The sequence below is a fragment of the Parathielavia appendiculata genome, assembly GCF_033297405.1.
Source record: "Parathielavia appendiculata strain CBS 731.68 unplaced genomic scaffold N657scaffold_6, whole genome shotgun sequence".
Lineage (NCBI taxonomy): Eukaryota > Fungi > Ascomycota > Sordariomycetes > Sordariales > Chaetomiaceae > Parathielavia > Parathielavia appendiculata.
In genome coordinates, this window is record NW_026944225.1 from 999429 (window position 1) to 1021952 (window position 22524).

The 22524-nt window shown below is 55.9% G+C and overlaps 7 protein-coding genes across 7 annotated transcripts; 2 read left to right on the forward strand and 5 right to left on the reverse strand.

The window, feature by feature from the left end:
• Nucleotides 1–34: 34 nt before the first annotated feature.
• On the forward strand, nt 35–4373 carry N657DRAFT_573000 (DUF1709-domain-containing protein; the record flags this gene model as incomplete). The annotated part of the gene is made up of 4 exons (XM_062788931.1): nt 35–139; nt 209–2563; nt 2711–3062; nt 3115–4373. The coding sequence occupies 4 exons, from the start codon at nt 35–37 to the stop codon at nt 4371–4373; spliced, it is 4071 nt and encodes a 1356-aa protein (XP_062647587.1).
• A 781-nt stretch (nt 4374–5154) lies between these two features.
• Nucleotides 5155–6311, reverse strand: N657DRAFT_596622 (Phosphoribosylformimino-5-aminoimidazole carboxamide ribotide isomerase). The gene is made up of 3 exons (XM_062790005.1): nt 5824–6311; nt 5581–5773; nt 5155–5506 (listed from the first exon to the last, which is right to left on the reverse strand). The coding sequence occupies exons 1-3, from the start codon at nt 6121–6123 to the stop codon at nt 5217–5219; spliced, it is 783 nt and encodes a 260-aa protein (XP_062647588.1). The 5' UTR covers nt 6124–6311; the 3' UTR covers nt 5155–5216.
• Nucleotides 6312–6450: 139 nt separating this feature from the next.
• On the forward strand, nt 6451–7517 carry N657DRAFT_573079 (uncharacterized protein; the record flags this gene model as incomplete). Its single annotated transcript, XM_062788935.1, has 3 exons — nt 6451–6733; nt 6775–6878; nt 6933–7517. The coding sequence occupies 3 exons, from the start codon at nt 6451–6453 to the stop codon at nt 7515–7517; spliced, it is 972 nt and encodes a 323-aa protein (XP_062647589.1).
• Nucleotides 7518–10222: 2705 nt separating this feature from the next.
• N657DRAFT_428871 (STE-domain-containing protein) lies at nt 10223–12320 on the reverse strand. Its single transcript, XM_062787327.1, has 2 exons — nt 12020–12320; nt 10223–11948 (listed from the first exon to the last, which is right to left on the reverse strand). The coding sequence occupies exons 1-2, from the start codon at nt 12141–12143 to the stop codon at nt 10306–10308; spliced, it is 1767 nt and encodes a 588-aa protein (XP_062647590.1). The 5' UTR covers nt 12144–12320; the 3' UTR covers nt 10223–10305.
• N657DRAFT_428814 (uncharacterized protein) lies at nt 11938–13462 on the reverse strand. The gene is made up of 3 exons (XM_062787325.1): nt 12504–13462; nt 12020–12376; nt 11938–11948 (listed from the first exon to the last, which is right to left on the reverse strand). Exons 1-2 carry the CDS (start codon nt 13351–13353, stop codon nt 12222–12224), a joined length of 1005 nt encoding a protein of 334 aa, XP_062647591.1. The 5' UTR covers nt 13354–13462; the 3' UTR covers nt 11938–11948; nt 12020–12221.
• A 4494-nt stretch (nt 13463–17956) lies between these two features.
• Nucleotides 17957–19695, reverse strand: N657DRAFT_656159 (uncharacterized protein; the record flags this gene model as incomplete). Its single annotated transcript, XM_062794670.1, has 4 exons — nt 17957–18158; nt 18226–18348; nt 18414–18439; nt 19693–19695. 4 exons carry the CDS (start codon nt 19693–19695, stop codon nt 17957–17959), a joined length of 354 nt encoding a protein of 117 aa, XP_062647592.1.
• A 521-nt stretch (nt 19696–20216) lies between these two features.
• N657DRAFT_645421 (nucleolar complex-associated protein 3) lies at nt 20217–22516 on the reverse strand. The gene has a single exon (XM_062792945.1). The coding sequence runs from the start codon at nt 22467–22469 to the stop codon at nt 20415–20417; it is 2055 nt and encodes a 684-aa protein (XP_062647593.1). The 5' UTR covers nt 22470–22516; the 3' UTR covers nt 20217–20414.
• Nucleotides 22517–22524: the final 8 nt, after the last annotated feature.

Consider the following 22524-nt stretch of genomic DNA (forward strand, 5'->3'; position numbering starts at 1 on the left):
GATACAGCCTCTGCGTCTTTCGAAGAGCAGCACAATGCCTTCTCCAGCAAAGGTCGGCAGCGCTATCCCGCGCCCGCTCTCGGAAATTTCCCCGACTGAGAAGCGGCGGAATTCGCCAAGCTGGAACCAGACCACCAAGGTGAGACAGTCTCATGACGCCTGCTAGCCGAGACTCGCAGTCTGACTGTTTTGCTTTACCGCGCGCCAGAAAATGACCCTCACCGACTCGTCCCCGTTCCAGTCGTCGCCCTTGGAGAGCAGCACCACTACCTCTCCTCGCATGTTCTGGCAGAACCGCAGCTACAACTCGGAAAACAGCTACGGCGCGTGTTCTGGCTCGCCATCCCCGTGCCGCCGCTCCTCCATTGAGCGCTTGCAGAAGGCCTCCCGTGTCAAGAATAGCAACATCCTGGCCCTCGAACAGAAGCAGGAATACGACCCGACGCGGTTGCCTCACATTGAGCGCCCTCTGGCCAAAGTCCAAGGCAACGCCTTAGGCGGTAGTGGCGCCACTGGCGTTCGTTCTGAGAACCGGCCTTTCGGCCATCACAGGAGTGAGAGCAAGACCAGCATCCCCATCCTGAGCCCCTCCAAGACAGTTCCAGCGCCAAATAGCTCGCCGGTGCGGCCGACAACACCCAGCAAGGATCAACCGTCGCCCATGAAGTCCTCGCTCTCGTCGCGCTTAAAGAGCAGCTTCGATCCCGAGACGGGCACATGGTCGGAAATGTCCGGAGACGAGCGCCAACTGCCGGAGGGCAAGTCACTCCACCGCCACCAGAAGAGTGTTACATTTGATGCAGCTCCGCCCCAGGTCAACGAGTATGAGATGGCCACCCCCGATCTCTCCTCCATCGGGAGCAACTCCAGGGAAGGCAGCTACGACTCCGAAGAAGACGAGGACGATGAGGAGCACTACATGATTCACGGCACCGTCGATCCCGATGACAGTTTTGATGCCTCGCTCGAGGACACTGATAAGACCCCCGTTGTGGGCCCGGACGACTGGAGGCAAAGCAGCCATGACGATCCTTTCGAGAACAGCCCCATGCCCGAGGACCTTCCACCCATCCGGAAGCAGCTTCACCGTCGCACAGACTCTTCCAACTCAAACGGCGAGAGCCGGCCTTTGCCACCTCTTCCAGGCTTGGGTTCGATGACAAGGAGCCTGCCGTCACCTCCGCCTGCATCCGGCACCAAGTCCGAGACCCAGAATATCGGTAACGGAAAGATGCCTCTCGAGGAGCGCCTGAGGCTCATGATGCTCTCTGATGACGGCAAATCTGCGGCTGAGCAGCAGCGGGAGCGCCGCATGAGACGCGCCGGCGCTCGCGAGCATGCGGAGAGCCAAACACCCGAGCGTGAGAGTCGGAGCCCCAGCGTTCAGCCTCTGTCAGACTACGAGCAGGAGGCGGAAGATACTATTGGGGATCTATCTGGCCTCGATGACTATCAGCTTCCTCCTCGCATCTCGCGGGAGTCAATCCTCCGCCGTGTGAACGGAAACAAAGCCTTCGACCGCGACTCGAACTACCACTTCTCATCGCCTCCTGCTTCCTCGTCCCCTGAGCGCGCCCTGCCCTATGATCCCGACGTACCTATTCCTAGCACTGAGGATTCCATGATGGACGAAGATTCGGATGACGGCAGTGTCATCATAAAGCGTGACGTTGAGGACAATGACATCGATGTCTATTTGATTCCTGACATGTACCAGCGGTCCGAGACATTGGATGACGAAGACCTGGATTACGACAAGAGGCATGTGGACGATGACAGTGCCAGCCAGTACTCAAACGACGATGAGCCTCAGGACAACAAGGCACAGCAACCCGAGGAGGATCAAGTTCCCACGCCGCGGGCCACCTCCCCCGCGGATGAGCCGGCGGCTGCCGAAGCAGAGAACCGCGAAGCTGCCGCATCAGCCGAGCCGTCAGATCGAAACCAGGAGAGTGATTTCTCCAGAAGCTTCGATTCTTGCATCCTGTCTAAGCCTGAGGAGCCCAAGGTTGCTGCGGAACCCGAGAAGTCAAGCATGAATGATGCTCAGGCACTAGCCCCGCGACCTTTCACGCCCGAGCAACAGCTCACAAGGTCTCTGACGAAGCCTGAATATGATGGCTCGGGATGGGGCGAGCCCGAGGAAGCATATGACGAGCCCGGCACCCCTGATTCAGTCATACATCACCCGCTGCCCGACAGCGATGACCACCGTCCCATGCCCGACAGCGATGAAGAGGCGGCCCGGCACTCTCCTGCAATCCCTGAACAGCTGGCAACGATCAAATCCGCGTCTGGTTCCAAGCTAAAGACGCGGCCGTCTGCCACTCCGTCGGACATTGCGGCCATGCGAGAGGCTCGCCGCCAGGTCAGCCGCGAAGTTCCGCCAATCCCTGAACGTAACCGAAGCCGCATTTCTCGTGACGTGGAGCCCGAGATCAGCGAGGCCACTGGCGACTTCCTCGAGCGCCACCCGAGCTTTAAGAAGCGCAGCCTCACGCTGGATCTTGACCTCGGCCTCAGCCTTGACCAGGACTTTGACCGGGTCATCGAGGCTCAAAAGGTTGCGTTCCACAATGTCCCTTCAGTTCTACCCTCAACAACCGCAGCCAGCTTGTTCCAAGCGGAACAAGGACTTCCCGCAGAGAAAGAATTGCCCCTCGCAGCAACTACAGGCAACATGAGCACTAACATCTCCCAACGTAAACAGCGCGGCTACCTGATGCGACAGAACACGAAGCTCGTCACAGCCAGCGACAAGGACACTGACGACGTCCGCGCTTGCCGCTCGGCTGGTAACTCGCCGGTGAAGCCTGCCCGCCCGCAGTCCTGGACCGTCGAGCCCTGGAGCGGCGGTCAGAGGAAGCGGAGCTACCGCAAGAGACACCCCGTAACAGGGCCCGTCCCGCCCTTGCCTGGTCAGGAGAGCAATGCTGCCGCCCTGGGCCAGGTCAACGAAGAGGACATGGCTGTGGAGATGGCAACTGAAGAGAACGGTGAGAGAGGCAGGCTCTTCGTTAAAGTGATGGGAGTCAAAGACCTCGACCTGCCAATTCCAAAGAGTAAGCGAGAAATCAAACCTCGAGGATCAAGCCGGCGCGCTAACAGTCACAGACGAACGTACATGGTTCAGCCTGACGCTCGACAACGGCGTCCACTGCGTGACTACCGCCTGGCTTGAGCTGGCGCGCAACGCGCCGATCGGGCAAGAATTCGAGCTCGTCGTGCCCAACGACCTCGAGTTCCAACTCACCCTCAATGTCAAGCTCGAGAAACCCACTCCGGCACCCGTCAGCAAGAAGGCGTTGCCCTCCCCCACCAAAGCTTCCAAACCCAAGACGTCAACCTTCAGCCGCGTCTTCGCGTCCCCCAAGAAGCGCCGCGAGATGGAACAGCGCCAGAAGCAGCAGGAGGAGGAGGAGCGGCTCGCCGCCCAGCGCGAGGCGCAGGCCCGGCAAATGATGATGAAGGCGTCGCAGCACCCGACGGCATGGGACCTTCTCAGCCCGCTGGCGGCCGAGGACGGCAGCTTTGCGCGCGCCTACGTCTGTCTCAAGGAGCACGAGCCGCGCTGCTTTGGCCGGCCGTACCAGGTCGAGGTGGCCGCCTTCAACGAGTGGGCCACCGAGGACGCGGGCTTCGCGTCGAGCGTCAAGAGCAAGCGCAGCAACGCCGGCGGCGCCGCGGGCGGTGTCATTCGCCGTGCGCCTTACAAGATCGGTAAGCTCGAGCTGCAGCTGCTGTTTGTGCCGCGCCCAAAGGGCGCCACCGACGACGACATGCCCAAGAGCATGAACTCGTGCATTCGCGAGATGAAGGCGGTTGAGGAGCGCCTCGCCCGCTGCTGGGAGGGCCATCTCAGCCAGCAAGGCGGCGACTGCCCTTACTGGCGCCGCCGCTACTTCAAGTTGGTCGGCACCAAGCTCACGGCCTACCACGAGGCGACGCGCCAGCCGCGCGCGACCATCAACCTGGCCAACGCCAAGCGGCTGATTGACGACCGGCGCACGCTCATGGAAAAGGAGACCACGGGCAAGGGCGGCAAGCGTCGCCGGTCGGCGTTTGCCGAGGAGGAGGAGGGGTACATGTTTGTCGAGGAGGGGTTCCGCATCCGGTTTAACAACGGCGAGCTCATTGACTTTTATGCCGACTCGACGGCGGATAAGGAAGGGTGGATGCGGGTCCTGGGCGAGGTCATTGGGCGCGACAGCCTCGGGTCGGTTGACGGCGCCGATGACTTGACCGGGACAGGCGGGGGAAGCAGCAAGATGAAGGGCAAGTGGTGTGAGCTGGTGTTGAAGAGGGAGGAGGCGCAGAGGAAGAGGGCTGAGGGGAAGAGGGTGCATTCGCGGTCTAAGAGTATGTATGTGTAAGGGGCCGACAGGGTGAGGTGTGTTCGTTGTTGATATGGGTGAGTGTGTTGGGCTTCCTTTTGCGACGAGACACGGCATGACGTATGCCGGGTGTTGCTAGGTGGGCTGTTATGGGAGGACATGTTCGTGATGTCGAGACGTCAGGGACAGGATAATCATGTGGAGTTTTTGTTTGGAGTATGCGGTGGATGAGATGACGCATGGCGATGATGGGGACGGTTGAATGGATGGATGGATACTAGGGATGGGTTGTATGGAAACAACACTGACACATGAGATGTGGCTTTGGCTGGTTCATCAGCCGGGCCTTCCTCTCTTGCTTTCTGCTTTCTCTATTTTTTTCTGTTCTTTCACCTCTCTCTTCCTTTGCATTTCTCTATTGCCGCTCGCTACGGTGGGCGTCATCTTCGGGGCTTACCATCATGTCCCGCGTACATCTACTTGTGTGTCAGTCTAGCAAGCGTACTTTTCTCTGTTTTGTCCTTTGCCCGTGTGTTTACCTTGGTACGCAGCTGGATTTTGTGTTTGTTCTTTGATTCGTGCTGATGCTGTCACACTCTTCTCCTGCTCTATTGAGTAGAGAGAGAGAGAATCAAGGCTGAGAAACAGGTTCGAGCTTGCTTGACTAATATCAGGGGACGAACGAGGAGCCGGAACTCTTGAGGTTACTTCTTCGTGTAACGAGTCTTGCTCTAGGTTCGTAGGGACTGCATTGGTGCGGTCATAGGATACTCTGAGACTTTGGGACATTTCTTTTAGTTGATGCGGGACCTGAGATAAGGTGGGAGAGTTGGGCTGAGAAGTAGCCCCTTTGAACTTGTACTTGATTTGATTGTGTATTGCCTACGACTCCTGCTGGCGATTCCACTCGACACACTCGGCCAGCGTAACGCCGCTGCCCCCAAAGCAATCCAGGGCGCTTCCAATAGTCAGATCAACCTTCCCGCCACTTAGCTCCTTCACTTTTTCCAGGTCCTCCAGACTCCGCCCCCCGCCGGCGTAGGTCACTGGGAGGCTGCACCACTGTGCCAGTTTCTCAACCAACTTCTCGTCGACACCCCTCTGCAGCCCCTCGTTGTCGGCCGCGTGAATCAGGAACTCGGAGCAGTATGGTTCCAGCTCTTTAATGGACTCTGGATCGGAAAAGGGGGTGTTAGGTGCTACATGAGGTGCATGAGTTGGGGACGAGCCTGGGAGGGGAGGTTACCTTCGCAGACTTCCATGTCGGTGATGGTCTGCCATTTGTCCATGGCCACGAACCACCTGTCTCCGCCGCCGTGTCGTCGACAGCTGAGATCTATGACCAGCTTGTTCCTGTCACCGTCCAAGGCGGCGAGGACCGAGTCAAGGCGTGCTTGTGAGAAGGTGCCGTTGGGGAAGAGGAAAGAGGTGATGATAACCTATATAATGTATTCAGTGTCTACTCGCTAGTACTAGTAGCATGACGGACCTTCTCAGCACCAGCATCTATCCACTCCTTGGCATTGGAGTCGTTAATGCCACCGCCGACCTGCAAGCCCCCAGGCCATGCTGCAAGTGACTCGCGGGCAGCATCCTGGTTCCCGGGACCAAGCATGATGACGTGGGCGCCGGTGAGGCCATTGACCCGGTAAAGGTGAGCGAAGTAGGCTGGCGGATGGGACGAGACAAAGTTTGTTTGGAGCGAGGAGGTCTTGCTGTCTAGAGTTCCGCCGACAATCTGCTTGACTTGGCCTGCGTGCAGATCAATACACGGCCGGAACCGCGTCATTTTTGGACTGCAGTCTCAGGCTTCAAATTGTGTCCAAACTCAATTTAGCCCTCAAGCAAAAGGGATGGTGCCGCAGCATCCAGAACCTATCCTCAGTCTCTACTCTGTGTAGAGAGCCTGGAAAGGAGATGACTGTTTTGGTGTTGAGGGGCTCTCAACCTCCCAAGAAGTCGGAGGGGCAGTGCTTGGCATCCGATTAGATAAGCCAGCCAGCCATCGAGGTAACTTACTGGTATTTTTTTTCACCGAGTTGCAAGCCTTCCGCGCTCCAGCCTCGCGACCCCTGATAACACTCAGTCTTCACATTCAATTCCAACATCGCACACAATGCCGAGTGTATTAGGCAAGCGCAAATCGGGCCAGGTTGAGGAAGATGCAGAAGCTCTTGCCAATGCCCAAGAGCTCCTCAGGCGGCACTTCGAGGCGCGTTTCAAACCTCTTCCTGATGCGCCCTGTGCGGCACAAAAGAAATCTACCAACGACCTCGGCAGCCGCGACAGCCACGACAGCGATGTGAGCTATCGCGATGACTACAGCGACGCCGAAGCGAACCAGTCTGACTCGGAATGGAGTGGCGTTTCGGACGACGACGGTATGCCTAAACCCCGAGGTCTCTGCAGACACTCAGGGACCCTTGCTGAGGCACAACAGAAACCGAGACAGATACACCTGTTGTCGAAGTAGTCGACTATACGTCAACCGCCTCAACAGCAGACACAGCGAAAATGAGCAAGAAAGAATTCAAAGCATACCTCGTAAGACGGTGATAAATCTCACCCGCTTTGCGCAATCGCTGACAGCCGGCTCAGTCCTCGCGGCCACCCGATCCCAACCACCAAGCGGCACAGACAACAGCCAACACCAAGAAGACGCCATCCGACCAAGAGGACCCCGAAGACAGCGCCGCTCTCCTAGCCAACGATCTCGCCCTGCAGCGCCTCATCGCAGAGTCCCACATTCTCTCCGCTGCCGGCGGCAACGCCTCCCACTGGCAGTCCCAACACGCCGCTGGCACCGCGACCAACACGCGCGCCTTCGCCGCCGGCCGCACGGCACGCAAGACCACCGACATGCGGATACAGGCCCTGGGTGGCAAAGAGAGCGTCCTCAGCCAAGCAAAGATGCCCATGTCCATGCGAAAGGGCATTGCGAGCGCCGCCGCGGCCAAGGAGGAGAAGCGGAGGAGAGAGGCGCGGGAGAACGGCATCATTCTGGAGAGGGAGGCCAAGAAGTCCAAAGCCAAGAAGAAGCCGAGGGGCGATCGACCCGTCGATCTGCCGGCCGTGGGGAGGATGAGAGGTGCCGAGTTGCGAGTCAGCGCTAGAGAGGCGCGGGCCATCGCCGCCTCTGTGAGAGGCCCGGCAGGAAAGGGGAAGGGGAAGAGGAGGAGATGATTGTGCCTTGCTCGCATTGGCGCAGCTCTCGAGCAGCTGGCAAAGAACAGGTCGAACAGACTGACACTCAGTCCTCTGCGTGCAAGTTTGTCTCGCGAGGGAGGATTCCTTTGGAGCCGGCTGCTTTGAAGCATCTCATTCCGAACTCCTTCCTGCCTTCACCGGAGAAGGGGCGGGGACCAACAGTTCTCAGCATCAACGAGCAAGATGCCCAAGCCTCGGCGTCGTACGCCCATGTTGCTCCCGAATTACGGCAGCCGCAAGCTCGGCCCGACATGACCTCTACGATTGTGCTGGCAAACAAGCTTTCCATGGCCCTGGACTGTGCGGAGTGGGACCAACCCATGGACCCCGCCTGCCTCTTGCTTCCGTACCCTGCCCCTACCTTGCTGGTTCCAAACTTTTTGTGGCCGGTTGGCCAGGCCCTTCAGTGGTTGATCTGCCTGTTACACCAAGGCGACCTGAACCCAAAGCTGGTTCAAACTGCTTTGTGTAGTTGATAATAAAGCAGGGCATGCAGACGACTCGGCTGTGGATCGGCAGACACAGGCGTCATCTGTATCTTTCCATGTCTACCTTAGCCATCGATAGGTGTGCTGGGATGCGATCAGATTGTATCTCCTGTGGTTTGATAGCCAGAGATACCCTAGGGTCAAGTGTTCAAGATACCGTAGTGTTAGAGTTCAAAGGAACCACCGCTGTTCACCACTATGGACAATTGAGGTCGTGGTGCCACTTGACGCTACCATGGGACAAACTTGAGTGTTGTGCAACCCTATGCTAGGGTACGAAAGCTAAGCAATCCCGAATCGTGAGGTCTCATATCCTATGTGTCCTCCATCGCCACGTGAGAGAGACGCGACATGTCATCAAGGTGTGCAAACAAAACTAGCGCAACAGCGGAAGGCACAGCTGTCGTGTTATGGTGCAGTACATGTATAATACCCATACAAAATCCCTGGCCTGTCATGCCCTCCCTGAGCCGAAGGGGACTGGCTGGCGCGGCCAATAGCCCACTGACCTGCCACGGTCAGATCGGGCCACCAGATCGACGACCCAGCTGTAATGTTGCTGGCTGATTGACGTCGGTTGTTTGCTGGGTGCCAACCGGTCGGGTGAAGGGTCGGTCGGTGGGAGCATCTGACCTTTACATGCGGTGGTAACAGTACACAGCCTATGGAAGAGGGTACAATATCCAACAGACTCGGGCCCCCCTGCAATGTCGCCCAGCGGTCCAAGCCCGGCCGAACTACTCTCCTGTCCTGTCCTGTGCTTGCCGGCTTTTCGATAAAGTGATGAAGCAGATCCTTGTAGGTCTATATTCATTGGCAAGGGTAAGCGCCCCTACTACCCCTGAGTTTGTTAGGTACGTAGGCACAACGGACTAATCTTATATTGCCCGGAGGAGAATGAAATTCTTCTTGAAGCGGCATGGCTGAAGGTGAGGATGCCTAGACAGGAACCAGCAGACAAATTGGCACTTCATCTAAACGCAGACCATGTTTATCAACAGGTTTATGCGACGAAGGAGGCTAGGTAAGTTAACAGACCCGCACGCCGATACAATTGTCGAGATGAGAAGCCAGTTTCTTACAGCATCAATTGCTTCATCGCCTGGTATCGATCTTCCGGCACCAGCCATATCTCATGTGCCTATGAACAGACCAAGCAACGTGAGAAAACCGGGAGGGAAGTCAAAGCTATATATACAGAGTCTGGCGCCTTCTTCCTTCTTCATCCGTCCCGTCATCCAACCTTTCCTTTCCACCACAAGAACTCTGAGGAGGAAGACGAGACCTCTTCTCGCCTAAAGTGCACGGAAAGCCTCTTTCTTTCCTGCGCCGCGGCTCTAGCACGATCCATCTTTTTCAGACACTGCATTGCTTACTTACTAGAGAGCAATTCTTGGACTTTGTGAACTAGATCGCACTAACAAAACAGAAAACCAAAACCAAGAAAATGGTTTGCATCGCCGAGGCACCCAAAATCGTGTTCTGAAGTCGGTCGTGCGATACGGAAAGAAATGCCCGCTAAATGAGGCTAGAAATGGGATGAGAAAAACAAGGTACATAAAAAGTCGCGCGGCTATCGCGGGTTTGCGCTGGATCATGCCATGCCGCCAGTGTTAATGGCATGTGGTTGGCTCATTGTCATGGGCATGCTGAGTGTCTGAAGGCTGTTAAACGCTTGCGCATGAGGATGGCTTGTCGTGCTCGCGGGAGGCGCGGCGTTTGACGAAGAGTTGATGCTGCGGTTGACCGCCGCGTCAAGGGACCCGGCAATATACCCGTTCTCCGAGGTCGGGGACGCGTCTTCAATCGAGTCCATCTGGTCTTCACCAGAGTACTGCTCCTCCTCCTCGCCCGAGTTAAAGTTACCCTCGGCACCGTCTGTTCGGTCATGGGTACGCTTGTGCCTGCGACGAGAAAGCTGCGTCAGCGCCTGATCCATGCCTGTACCACCTGGTCTACTTGGGTGCTTGTTGGGCAGTGCTGTTGTGACGTGATGATGGCCAGCCTGTCAGGCCTGAGAGGGTGCTCCGCCCTTTGGCGTGCCACTTGCGCAACATTGCTGCTCAACTTCCCAGTTGTCGACTGACAAAGGAAATGATACACCAAAGAAAAGAGGGGGCATACTGTGCTAGGTTGTCTGATCGGGAGAATGCCTTGCTACAATAAGGGCAGATGTAGGGTCTTTCCTGCGTGTGTGTCCTCACGTGTCTGGAAGGTTTTGGTTAGATACACCGGCAGGAGGATCACATGTTGACAAATGAAATATTCGCCAAATCTTACCGCTTCAGGTGCTCTAATCTCTTGAACAGACGGCCGCAAGAGGGGATCGGGCAGGTGTGCGATTTCTGGGGATAGGGTCCAAGTTCCATGACGGTTGCCGAGCGGGCTCGGCGTACCACGTTGGGACCACCATGCATCATTGGCCGCTGATCGCTCAGCGGACCCAGCTCATCGCCTGGCAAGGCAGAATAATCGTGTTGCTGGAGAGCCATAGGGTTGAGAGCGGGGCTGCCCTCCACGGTGGAGAGCGGAGTCCCGTGGCGCGACAGTTCATGGTGATGATTGCCCAATGGCATGCCCGCGTTGCTGTACGTGAGGCCCGGCGGGGAGGTATCTCCAGACTCCTCTCCTTCGGCAACAGGGCCAACTGAAGCCGACACAGATCTCCTGAGGTCAGAGGGGCGGTGAGCTGCTGAAGTGACCGCGGCGATGGCTGCAGTTGTGGCCGACAGAGAGGGTGGGATCGATGAGCGCCGTCTCCTTTGCTTGTAGGTCGGTGAGCCTTCAATCACGGACGAGTAGACATTGTTGGGGCCGTAAGATCGTGGGAACGAAGGCCCAGCCAGGTTCGACGGCGGAAGGTGGATCATGCCATTCAGGGCACCGACGGGGTTGAGATGGTCCGGAATAGCGCTGTACAGGCCCGTTTCCTCATTTGCGATGTAGGCCGGCTCGCCACCAATGGCAATTGCCTGCTGAGGAGGCGTCAACGGCTCGTACGAGATGCCCCTCTGGCTGTAGTCCTCGTAGTGCGATGAGACGAAAGACGGGGCGGGCGAATACTCCAGAGCGAACGCGGGCATCGATGTGTGCCGCTGGTGCGTTGGGTTCATTGGGACGCCGTTCTGGTTGTACTGAACGCGTTGAAAATCAGGGTCTCGCTTGACCACCGGTTGGGGCTGAGGGATTGCTGGGGCCATGGCCATGGTTCCGTACGGAGCCATGGGGTCCATGCCATCAGACAGCGGCGTCATTGTTTGGGGCATCGGCTGAGGAATCGGCTGAGGCATTTGCTGAGGCATCGGTTGGTGCATCATTTGGGGTGGAGGCATCGACTCCATCGGCGCAACTACCGGAGAGCTTTCCTGCGTCTGAGGGAAAGAAACCGGCTGCGGATTGAACGAGGACGAATTGGCTTGCTGGGCTTTCGTGAGCTGCTCGTACAGCGACTGCGAAGAATCGAACTGAAAGGAGAGAGCCGGCTCGCTAACAGCGACCGTTGTGGCTTCCTGGCCCATCTTCTCCCTCTTCAGATCTCTTTCCAGGGCGTCCAAAAAGAGCCTGTCGTGCGGCACGCTGTACCAGTAGAAAACCTTTTGCTTCTTCTGCGTCCGAATGCAGTTATTCTTGTAGAGAAAATCGAGGAAGGCGCTCTTGGGCTCCTCCAGCGTGGCGTCAGTCCCTGATTTCAAATTGCGGAGGTCCGAAAAGATGCCCTCCTCGAATTTCTTCGAGTTCTTCACCGGCCGCCCGAAAGCCTGGAACCGGAACGAGAGACATCTTACGATGTCTGTCCCGGAAATGTGAAACAGGTTGTTCCATAGTACGCAGGAAACGTACTCGCCGGTTGGAAGGAGAAAGCGTCGAATGTATTGGTCGGGAGTCCAGTCAACTGGTGCCGACAAAAGGAAATACTTGACTGCAGGTCCAGGAGATCAGCCATGTTCGCAATCACTCGGAGCTTGCCTCGTTCCCCGAATTAGCACTCACGATTGTCAACTTGTTGAAGAGCTACCTGAGCATCCTGTGGAAGAGCTTGCTGGGCCTCAGCGCTCAGCATGAACGTCTCTGGAATCTGTTGCCCGGCCATTGTTGCATTCTGTTGTGGGTACATATCGCAAGCGTCGCGCTAGGTCGGACTTAATCGGCGACGGTGCCAACGAACAGCGGTTGGTGATGCGAAGTCGGGTAGTCAACTCAGTTGATATGCGACCTTGAAACCCAGCAAGGCAAGTGGGGTTGATCCCCGAAGCAAATACTGCGCGAATCGATCGTCTAATGAACCAAGCGCGGATGCAGCCAGACTCTGATGCGATCGTGTTCTCAGGCGCTGCCTGTGAACAAATGCTGTTATGTGCTTTTGTTAATTTAGAGGTCGAGTTTTCCGAGGCCAGCCCGTGACATAGGAAATGTGCCCAAGTCTTCAACCCTTTCCTCCAATTGCCCCGAGGAAGTGGCAGGCGTAATCGCTAACCGTGTTCGGGATTTCGAGGCAACGCTGCGGACGCTGACAGATGGTTGCGGTGCGCTAGGGGGGCACTCGATCGAGGAAACAATGGATGAATGAGACCAAAGGCCTTGTTTGAACGAAACAAAACCGATCGATGGGATACCCAGGTACCGATGTCTATCAAACAAGCACAGAGCCGCTTGACAGGGTCGTGGCGGCGATGTACGGTGGCTGCGACGCGAAATGTCGGATGCTTGACGGGGGAGCGCTGGCCTTCAAGTGCTGCAAGAAACGACGGGATGATTGTCTCTGGGGGCTTGATGAGAAGGAAAAACGGAGCGCCGGGCAGTGCAGATGCAGTCAAATGCAAAATGCACAAGGGATGCAGGGGAGAGATTACGCTGGCCTCCTGCGACAAATCCAGGGAGGGGGAAAGGAAGAAGGGAGGGACGAAGAGGAATCTTGGGAAAATGATCGCGAGATGGGCCGGAGGGCGAGAGGGCGGGCGACCTTGGGGGTTTAATGACTTTTGCCCTTTCGCTTGCTCGGGCCCAAGGGACGGGGCCCAGGAGCACAACTTGGCCAATGAATGGGAGGCTAGGGACCGGAAAAGTGGGGCTCGGAAGTTGGTTTGCGGGCCACAGCAACCGGACGCTAAGAAGCCCAGGGCAGGGCATCCATCTGCAGCCAGGAGAAGACACAGCAACCCCGACACTCTCATGCACTTCTTCCAAGTCCGTGATCTCATCCAGCCACAAGAGTCGGGAGCGGCCACACCTTTCACCCAGTTTGAGAACTCTACGAAAACATTGAACGGACAAGAAGTTATTGATGGCTGTGAGGCACCAACAGTGACTCGGGAAAGTCGACGCATTCAGCGTACCTCCTTGTTGCAGACCGGGGATACCTCCGCGCAATGACTTCTGCAACTGTTAGGTCGGCGTGTGATAGATAAGCCTTCGTTTCCCACGCTCCCAGGCGTCGTTGAATCGGCTCTCTCTTGTCGCCTCCTGCCTGTGGAGATCCTGCCCCAGCTCGATGGCGACTGGAGATTGCCGACCATAAAGATCCGATGTTGGTGGCACGAGCGCGATGGCTCCCTCTTGCTGTGGCAGAGTGGAGGTCGATTCTGGCCCCTTGGCTCGCATATGCTCGATGGCAAGCGACAGCCGGTTGAAAGCGCAGGACAGCACACCTCCAAGCTCCTCCGCCATGAAGTCCGGTGGTGGTAAATCATGTGTACGGAGAAGTCAGGCGCCGTGCCTCGTTGCTCCATTACCGAACCGCGCTCCTAGGTGTACCTGTCCACAGTACTGTGTAGGTAGTTAACCGTTCTTCCACCCACGACGACGCGTCGTCGTTGACCGGGGTGCCTAAGCAGACTACGGATACATTAACATTGGGTCTCTTCGATTGGACCCTAGTCAGTCGGGGCGCTCAGTATCGTGATCCTGAAGCCAATACTGCTTTGTTGTGAGTTTCGCTGCTCGTGACGAGACGGAAGCACTGGCCGTCGGCGTTGCAAGAGGAAGCGCTCTAAAAGCCACAGCCGATGCGGCCTTATTGGGGGACCGGCTCCAAGAAATTGCTGGTCATAAAAATATCCTGGCTACGGTGCTCAGGTAGGAAGTGGAGGGCATCGGTCTTCGCCATCACTCGCCTGCTGATTGGACTTCGCTGCCAGGCAGTAACTTTAAGTTACCGCCAATGTAACATCCAATTGTAATTTCAGCAAGACGGGCAGAACACAGTGAGATCGCGAGACGGCAAAGGCGCCGTATGAAAATAACGTGCCTCTCGCCTTACTTGCTACAGCCCAGATACACACGGGCAGCTTATCTACCTGCTGTCCTGGGTCTCCAACCATTTTTGCGCTAGTGAGCAATAAGCGTACGACATCCAAGCTTGGAAGTTACAGCAGGTAAATCTGAGATCTGAGATCATGACCCTTCGATTACTCACTCAGATCCATAGAATGAGTGTGGCCCATACCTCGATGGCTTTCTATGATTCATTTACAAGCCACAACTCATTGTCCAACCTCAGAGAGCATGGACATCTCAGCAACCTGCTCTGCTTTTGCTTGACCCATGCTGACTGGCTGGACATGTGAGCGATGAAGATCGGTGCGAGATAACTGGAACTACTGTATGTCAGAAGAGCCCGATGGCGCCACCAGAACAAGAGTTATGAGCCGTTGACAAACTGGGCCACCCAGCATCCACTGGCTGTCAGTTACCGGAGTTTACCTTACGTCGCGCCGTCTTTGCGGCACCCCACCTTGTCGTCACCTGCAGATGGGCGGCGGATGTGTCCAGCCACAGAATGTGAATCGACCCTGGTCAGATCTGAAACATGCTTCAGAAATAGCTCGCAGATGGCAGGCCAGGTCTGCCCTTCTTGGTCAAGCCCGTATTCTTGCCGTCCGCTTAGGCCTGCGCGGTCTGGACGGGATATTGGGCCTGGCAGACAATGGACCCCGGCTTCCATTGTGTCGTGGTGGAATGGCATTCTTTCGGCCCTTCTTGTCCGGCGAAGTCTTTTTCCCCGGCAGTGTCTGGCGGGTCCTGATCCACGAGGCTCCCACAACTCTTGCTCCACACATCCCGCCCCACAAACAAAATCCGGCAATGGCTTCCTCTGTGGCTGTTCGCCATTACCTCATCTTCCTCGATCCTTCTTGGACGACCCTTCCCATCGCCAACGGTGGGGGCTCTTTAGGTACCTAGCCTTCTTCCCAGGAGACTCTCTGCCCTTGAATCGAACAGGTATCCTCCATGTCATGCTGAGCGCATCCCAGCGAGACGAGCACAAGGGCAACCCCAATATCGAGCCCGGGAACCTCGGTGATTTTGCAGAGCTGCCCGTATGCAAGAACATCTTATCCGGCAAGTGGGTATTTCGGCTTGATAGCCGTGGCGGGTATTCTGAAACACAAAAGCTACCTGTTTCAGAAGCTTACTCACAGCCATTCCCCCACTGCAGACAGCACAAATTCAGACCAGTGCATGTGGGCTAAACTCTTCGATATTAGCCTGGTCTTGGTTGTAAGGGAGAATCCTGGCTTCGTCCGTACTGCGCATTCGACTTTGCATTGCGAAACTCCTGGCGCTGCCAGGATCCCGCCGGGTGGCGGGCATCATTCCGCCTCAGCCAGCACGAAGCGGGTGACGGTAGAAGACAACATCGCAGACAAGCCCAGCCGCCTTGCATTTCATGGCGAGTGATTCAAATGTAGTGTTTTTTGGTGTTCCCTTGTCCCGGCCCAAGCGGCAGTCAAGTGGGCGTTACCCCCGAGCTGCTTAGCTATCCCGTTGATCGTTTGCACTCAGTTAGGCGTCCTATCACAGCCCTGAGTAGTAGGGAGGCAGAGGCGTGCTTGCGATCAAGGAACCTGAGCTCCTGAGCTCCTCAGCCTCTTTACAAGGGCGAGCCTCTTGACGTCTGTGCACCGCAGCAGTGATGGTGGGGTTACCCAACTCGTGTAGACTACGGATACTCCGTACCACAGTACACGTGTAGATAGTTGCTGGCGGACCGTCCTGTGCTTCATCAGGGGCGCTGTTTCACATCTCTGGGCCAAAAATAAGCTCAACGCCTGACCGTAACCTTAACGCTCGTGTGTTGCCCCTGTCTCTCCACCCAATCATGGTTGCCGTGTCACGGGTGGATTTTAGCGAGACGCGTTGAAGAGCCTTTTGTGTGAGGAGCTGAACCGACGCCAGGCGGGTATCAATGGATAAGATGGAGCTGGAGCTCTTCAGCATCCTGATTGGTGTTCTCCGACAAGTTTCTTGGAAGTAGTTTCAATGGGCATATACCACAGTAGCGCCCTGTGAACAGCAAATCGGCAGTGGGATTGACAGCTGGTAGCCAAGAATAGCAGCTGAGGGGCCGGACAAGACGGCCACCAGGGAGTAAGGAACCGACGCCAACAACGGCCTGTCCTATCAAATATCGCCAGATCCCGCGCTGTATTGTACAATTTGGAGAGCGGCGTGGGCCCTTATAGGAGCGTGGTTGACTACCCGCCTTGGCGGCAGCAAGCGTCCGTTGCGGTTCTGCGCGGGTTGTACGAAATCCATCCCCCAATGTCCATTGGAGCCAGACTGCCCGAGACGGGTGAGATCGTGTTCATGCAGTGAGAGATCTCTGTGTGCCGTATGATCATGACCAGGCAGCTCGCCCGTCCAAAGCTGGGAGGCTCGTACAGCAGGGTAAACAAAGTGCGGAGCAAGCTGCGGCGAGCTGAGGATCTGTGAATTACTTTGGCGCCAAGGTCGAAAGGTGGACAGAAGACTGGTGTTTCCCGCCAAGCTGAGGGCACCCTATTGTTTGATGCAGACAGAAGCCTTGGAAGCAGTTGCACTCTGTACAGGGGACCAACAAAAAACTCGATTTTTGTCACCCAGGCGGGGAAAACGCTGGCAGCGGATGTTGGCCGCCATTTGGCGAAAAGCAGAAGCAGCAGCTACTGTGGTTGCGTGCTAAAATTTCAACCCTGCTCGGGTCCTGGCGGGGCGCGCTAAAATCGCTGCCAGCTGCTGCCAGACCCTATGTTGAAAGACTGCGCTCCAATCAAAACCCTTGTCGGTACCCGCGCAGGGCCGGATACTCATCCATCCCACCACAGTGGTGTGCTTTCTCGGAGTCCATGCCAAGGCCGATCAGATCCAAAACACGGAGAGACAAGTTCTTTGTGCCGGAGATCTCAAAACAATCTGAGGAGCTGCTTCGGGTTCGACAGTCGGCGGCAAGTCAGCGCGGTGGGATTGCCGTCCCGTCGAGTCCTGCAGCTACCATTGGTGTACCTGGCAGCCTGCATGAGCGGGGTGTTCTTTGTCGGCCGTGTGATTGCGCAGAGTAATGAGCGAGCTGCAGGACTCCAGATGCAGGCAAAGATCTGAGCCAGAGGTCTTGTCCCTGTGATGCAACCATCGAGCCCGTGTCAAGGAAAAGGGGCTCGCAGTCGAGCAGGCAGCGGGGCATCTCGGACTTGCCCAGAAGAAAAACGGCAGATTTCCGATATCAGCCTGGCTCGTGCGGCTGCAGAGTCCGAAACAGGCGCGGTAGCGCTCGGTCACCAGACCAGGGGAGTGGGAAAAGAGGTGAAACTCGACAAGGCTGGCACAGCTGCTTCCAGAATAAAAGCTCCTTTGCGCTTTGACACGGCAGCGGCTAGAATTCGGACGACACGGCATGGCGGTAACTGTAGTGGGACATTGGGCTGCACATACAAGGTGCCACTTTCCGTATCCGTACCATTACGCACGCGTTGTGATTTTGGAGAGACTGGCAAGCTCCTTCTTTACAATCCGCATATGATGCCTCTTTGGCTTCAATATGCCGGAGACCACACAGATTAACTAGCCAACTCCGAAACACTACGCTGAGTAGTGTGCACTGCTTGCATGGCCACTCTGTTGTGGTCAATTGTGTTTCGTATACAGATACAGTAGTGAGTTGGATCAGATTGTTCATTCAAGTTGAGGGTCGTGACCCCAGTTCTTCAATGACTTAGCACTCTTGCTTTCCGGGTCCTGCTTTGCCTTTCCTTCCTGAGCCAAATGGCGCTTGTTGTACGAGACGACCTTTCGCATGTGGCTAATGTCGTCCTCGTCGTACTTGCTGGGGTCTTTGTTTGGGTTCTTCTCCAAGATCTTGATGATCTTGCGGCCGCTATAGGGTGTTCGTTCAGAATACACCGAACCCATAAGCCAACTGCTTCCTCATGTACCTGACTTACCTCTCGTGGCCGATTGTCTCGCCTGAGCCATCATTCTTGGACCAACCTGCACCGGCTGAAGCCTCACCGCCGAGCCACTCCTTCAACTGGTCTGAGTCCATGTTGACGAGCTCATTGAACTCCCTGTGAATGCGTTAGTCGGTGCATTCCCAGGACCAACGCTGTCGAGCTACAGACAATGTACTCACTTGATGACTGTATTCTTGTCTTTAACCTGAGAATACAGTCAGCAAGATGTCCTAGAAGGTGCACAACTGCATTGCAACGATTCCACGACCATAGATGCCAGAATCCTAGTCAACGACAGGCAGAATCTTCAAGTAGAGTAACTCGACTGACAAAACAGATAAGATCCCCCAACCACAAATACTTCGAAAAGGAATCCACTTCGCAACAGATATTGGTCACCGATCCAGGACATCCCAGAGACAACAGTCCAGCGATATCTGTGTATCGGCTCTATGGGGCTAACATGCCCATTATACATACCATTTTGACGGTAGTGACGTAGAACGTTCGAGCCGGTTGAAGTTTGGTAGATTGAAGAAGATACAACGAAGATGTTAATAGTCGATGGAAGGTAGGCATTCTCGAGATTACAGAGAAAGCAATCCTCTTTGAGTGTTAAGCTCCAAGTTCCAAAGTCAGCATCATTGAAGACCAAATGACATCACCACTATTGTCTAGCCTCACAGACTCTTTGACCAGAAGGTAAAACTACAAAATACTTATCGATACATAGAGATGCGCCAGAATAACTTTAAGGTACTTTCAGGTACTTTACCCTTCTTACATGAGTGGCTGGATTAACACCTAGATCTCTCTGCAACCAACATACAACTTCAATGTTTTCTTCGTATGAGCTCTGCCGTAGGCCTTATTCAGGAGGGAACCAAAGTGGAAGCAATGCACCACATATCAGCTTTCACATGAACGACCAAGGAAGACGTCGTCCTCCATGATTGCATCCCCGGAAGGCTGAGGATCTGGCATCTTCCAGTCTGCATGTTTCCCAACGACCAACTGCTTCTGGGTCACTGCATAAGATCGGCCTTCTGAGACCAGGGCTCCGTAGCCATGATATCAATTGGGCGATTTGACATCATCCCCTGCGCCTTCTGCAAGCTCCAGGGGGGATGAACATCGACTTCGAACGCTCAGACAGTGGAATCCTACCTCAGCGTAGCAAGCGGGGTTCAATGCCCTATTAGGTACTGTAGCCCAACCAACCATGTCCCAAGGGTAGAAGGCCGCTGTCACTGCTTTTCCCCCGTAACCGTTGGCTTTTCCGATGGCCTGCTCTGGTTGCTCGGCGAGGAGCGGCATGCATCTGTCGGATCTCCCCCGAACGACGGTGGATCGCATGCAGGGCCAGAGCTGAACCTCGAGATGGTTGTGGCTTGTGCAATATCGTATACTGTACTAGCGGAAATGCAATGCACTTCCTGTTCCCCCAGCAGAACAAACCATGGAGCCGCCGCAAACATGACCGGCAGGTAATGACGCTGCGAGAAGGGATGTTCCAGCAAGGGATACCGGAGAGCTTCTCGGTTGCGTCATTTCTCGCTTCGAAGTGAGAAGACAATATCCTGTCCATGGTTTGCTCCCTACAGACGTTGGTTGGCAATTAACGGTACCAAACCTGCACTCCACTAGGGAGGCAATGCAGGCCCAGATTCCGTGTTGGGCTTGAAACATGAGGCCATGAGTTTAACAGGAGCGGAAAGGGGAGGGAAGGGATCCTCAGGTCGGCATAACTTACTAGATCGGGACCAAATACCGGGTTTCACCCCCGAGTTGATTCTTGGTTGATTCCACTAAAGCGTCGCATTCGGCAGGACTCTTCCAAAACCTCGACCAGGCGACCATCGGTCTGTCATCAATGGAACACCTTCCCCATGCCGCCCGTCAGATGGATGAGAGGGCCAACAGACTGACAAGTGAAGATGAGGAACCGAAAGGCATCCGGCAAGGCAAGCGGACGGGCTGTACGCTTGTTGACCGAGGATCAGCAACCTCTCAGGGTGGGTGGCCAGCAGATAGTTCCCCACTCAATGACTGAAATCAGTCTTCGAGGATAGTCAACTACATTCGCTCAAATATATATGAACACATATTCGAATCAACTGAGCTAACTTGAGCGTGGACGGTCGACTTTCAACTCGTCACCCATCATCCGCACACAACAACTAGATACTCCTCAGTTCCTTCTCCATAGCCTTCAACTCCTCCCTGACCTTGGGACAGTAATGCTTCCTCAGCAGCTCCCCCTCCCACACCGTCGTCGTGAACGGGTTGGTTGCCTCGATCGTCTCGGCCAGGGGCTTGAATGTCCCGTCACCCTTGCGTTCCTCGGTATTCCACAGCGCGATAACCTTCCGCTTGTGCGTGTGGATCACGTCGTGCAGCAAACCCAGCAACGCCTGGCACGACTTCTCGGGCATCTGGAGTGCGACCGCCATCAGCTGCTTGGTGAAGGCCGCGAGCCGGAGGGGCGGCACCGAGCGGATATTCCAGGGCGGGAGAAGCACGCCGCTGAGGCAGCGCATGAGGAGCACCGTGGTGGTTTGGAGATTGATTTTGTTGACCCTGCGGCTGGTGGGTTTGCCCGAAGACGTGTCGTTTGGATCGGCCAAGTGGAGAGATTTGGCACCAAGTTCTAAGTCCGGGTTGACCGAGAGGCTGAGCAGGCTGCGGTAGAGGTTGGTGATGAAGAAGGAGAGGTCGAGGTGCAGGTCGGAGCGGGCGTTGTGGGCGTCCTGTCCTTGGAGCAGGGCAAAGGCGGTGACGGTGCAAAGGAGAGCTTCTCTGCTAGAGTCGCGGACGACGGAGAGCTCGTCGTCCTCCTCGTCACCGTTGGCCTCTCCATTGACCTCAGACTCAGTGTTCTCGCTGTGGCGAATGAGATCCTTGAGGGCCTCAAGAAGGTCGCCGAAGAAGTCTTGGTTGATCAGATGCGCATATTTGGCGAGACCTTCAAGCACAGCACCCATAAGGTGTGGAGTGCGGACCTTCAGGATGCGGAAGTAGGTGGCAAACACCATCTTCAGCGTTTCTGACTGCATCTTTTCCCTCTCCTCATAGCTGACGGTGGCGTCGGCTTGAGCCATCACTTTGTCGGCCTCCTTCTGTTGCTTGAGCAACTTTCGCTCCCGCTTTGTTCGAAATTCCTTCTTTGCTTTCGCCTTCTTGCCATTTGGCTGATCGCCGGGACGGCTAACCTTGTCCTGCGAAGCCTTACCAACAAACTCGGACAACAACCGAAGATGCAAGAACATGTTCAGGACGCTCTCGTCAACGCGGTACTCGCGAGCCTTCATCATCTTCGTGACCAGAGACACTGCTTCCATGGAAGCATTGCCCTCTTCATCCTCCTGAAACAGCGTCTCCAAAGCTTGCCGGCACTTGAGGAAATTATCGTCCAGCTTGCGCCCACTCAATTTCCTCACGAGAATTCGCAGAAGGTCGCCCCTGAAGTTGAAGTGCGGCACCGCATTGACCAGCGTGCAGGCGCAGGTGAAAGCAATGGTGGAGAGGGATGGTCCTCCTTTCCGATCCTCGGTTGCCGGCGAAGATGCGTGCTTTGCCAGAGTCTTAATGTAGCCATGGTATCCGGATACCAAGGCCTGTTCGTATGTTCGGAGCCGCCGGACATCTTTCGAAAGCTTCTCCCCGGCCATGTCCTCAGATGCGGGCCGTATCCTATATCCAGGGATGACATCCTTGTACACGGTCATTTGAGTAACAATGCAGAGCTTTTGGATGGCCGGAACTGGCGATTCTCCAATGCGAGCCAAAGCCTTGAACGCTTCAGGATGCTCCTCAGGTTCTTCGTTCAATCGCGTCGCAATCTTGGCGAGTTCCTCCTGGGCTCTTCGAATCTGCTCGCGCTCCGGGATCTTTGGCTCCTCCGGAGCTACAGTCTCGGGCTCCTCATCGATGCCACCTTCGTCTCCTTCGCTCTCCAGCCACTCGGCATCGCTAGCTATCGAATTACCGTCATCTTGAACCTGCCATGTTCCCTGGGCTGTCTTGACGGGAAGCCTGCCCCCAGCCACACTGCTGTTCTTCTTGGCTTCCTTCTTCTTGCTCTTCCGCGTTCGCGATTCGTAGTCCTGTTCGAGGTTCCAATTGGCTGCGCTCTTGAAGAAGGCCTGTTGAGTCTTGGCGTCGGTGTTTCCAGGGTCTTGTCCGTCTTCCCGGGGCGGCGTGACCCTTCTCCGCTTTGAAGGACGTGAGGTCATTCTGCTGGTGTCCGGTTCGCAGCAGGCTGGTGGAGGTTGGAGTGTGGCCTTGCAG

Bases quoted from the DNA above. Each gene is read 5' to 3' on its own strand.
- N657DRAFT_645421 (XM_062792945.1), bottom strand. From the start codon at position 22,469: ATGACCTCACGTCCTTCAAAGCGGAGAAGGGTCACGCCGCCCCGGGAA.
- N657DRAFT_596622 (XM_062790005.1), bottom strand. From the start codon at position 6,123: ATGACGCGGTTCCGGCCGTGTATTGATCTGCACGCAGGCCAAGTCAAG. The intron at 5,774-5,823 runs GTCCGTCATGCT...TACATTATATAG, and splicing joins TAGATGCTGGTGCTGAGAAG to GTTATCATCACCTCTTTCCT. The intron at 5,507-5,580 runs GTAACCTCCCCT...TTTCCGATCCAG, and splicing joins CGACATGGAAGTCTGCGAAG to AGTCCATTAAAGAGCTGGAA.
- N657DRAFT_428814 (XM_062787325.1), bottom strand. From the start codon at position 13,353: ATGCGTCGACTTTCCCGAGTCACTGTTGGTGCCTCACAGCCATCAATA. The intron at 12,377-12,503 runs GTTAGCGATTAC...AGCACATAACAG, and splicing joins GCCTCGAAATCCCGAACACG to CATTTGTTCACAGGCAGCGC.
- N657DRAFT_428871 (XM_062787327.1), bottom strand. From the start codon at position 12,143: ATGTACCCACAACAGAATGCAACAATGGCCGGGCAACAGATTCCAGAG. The intron at 11,949-12,019 runs GTGAGTGCTAAT...CTGGACCTGCAG, and splicing joins TCTTCAACAAGTTGACAATC to TCAAGTATTTCCTTTTGTCG.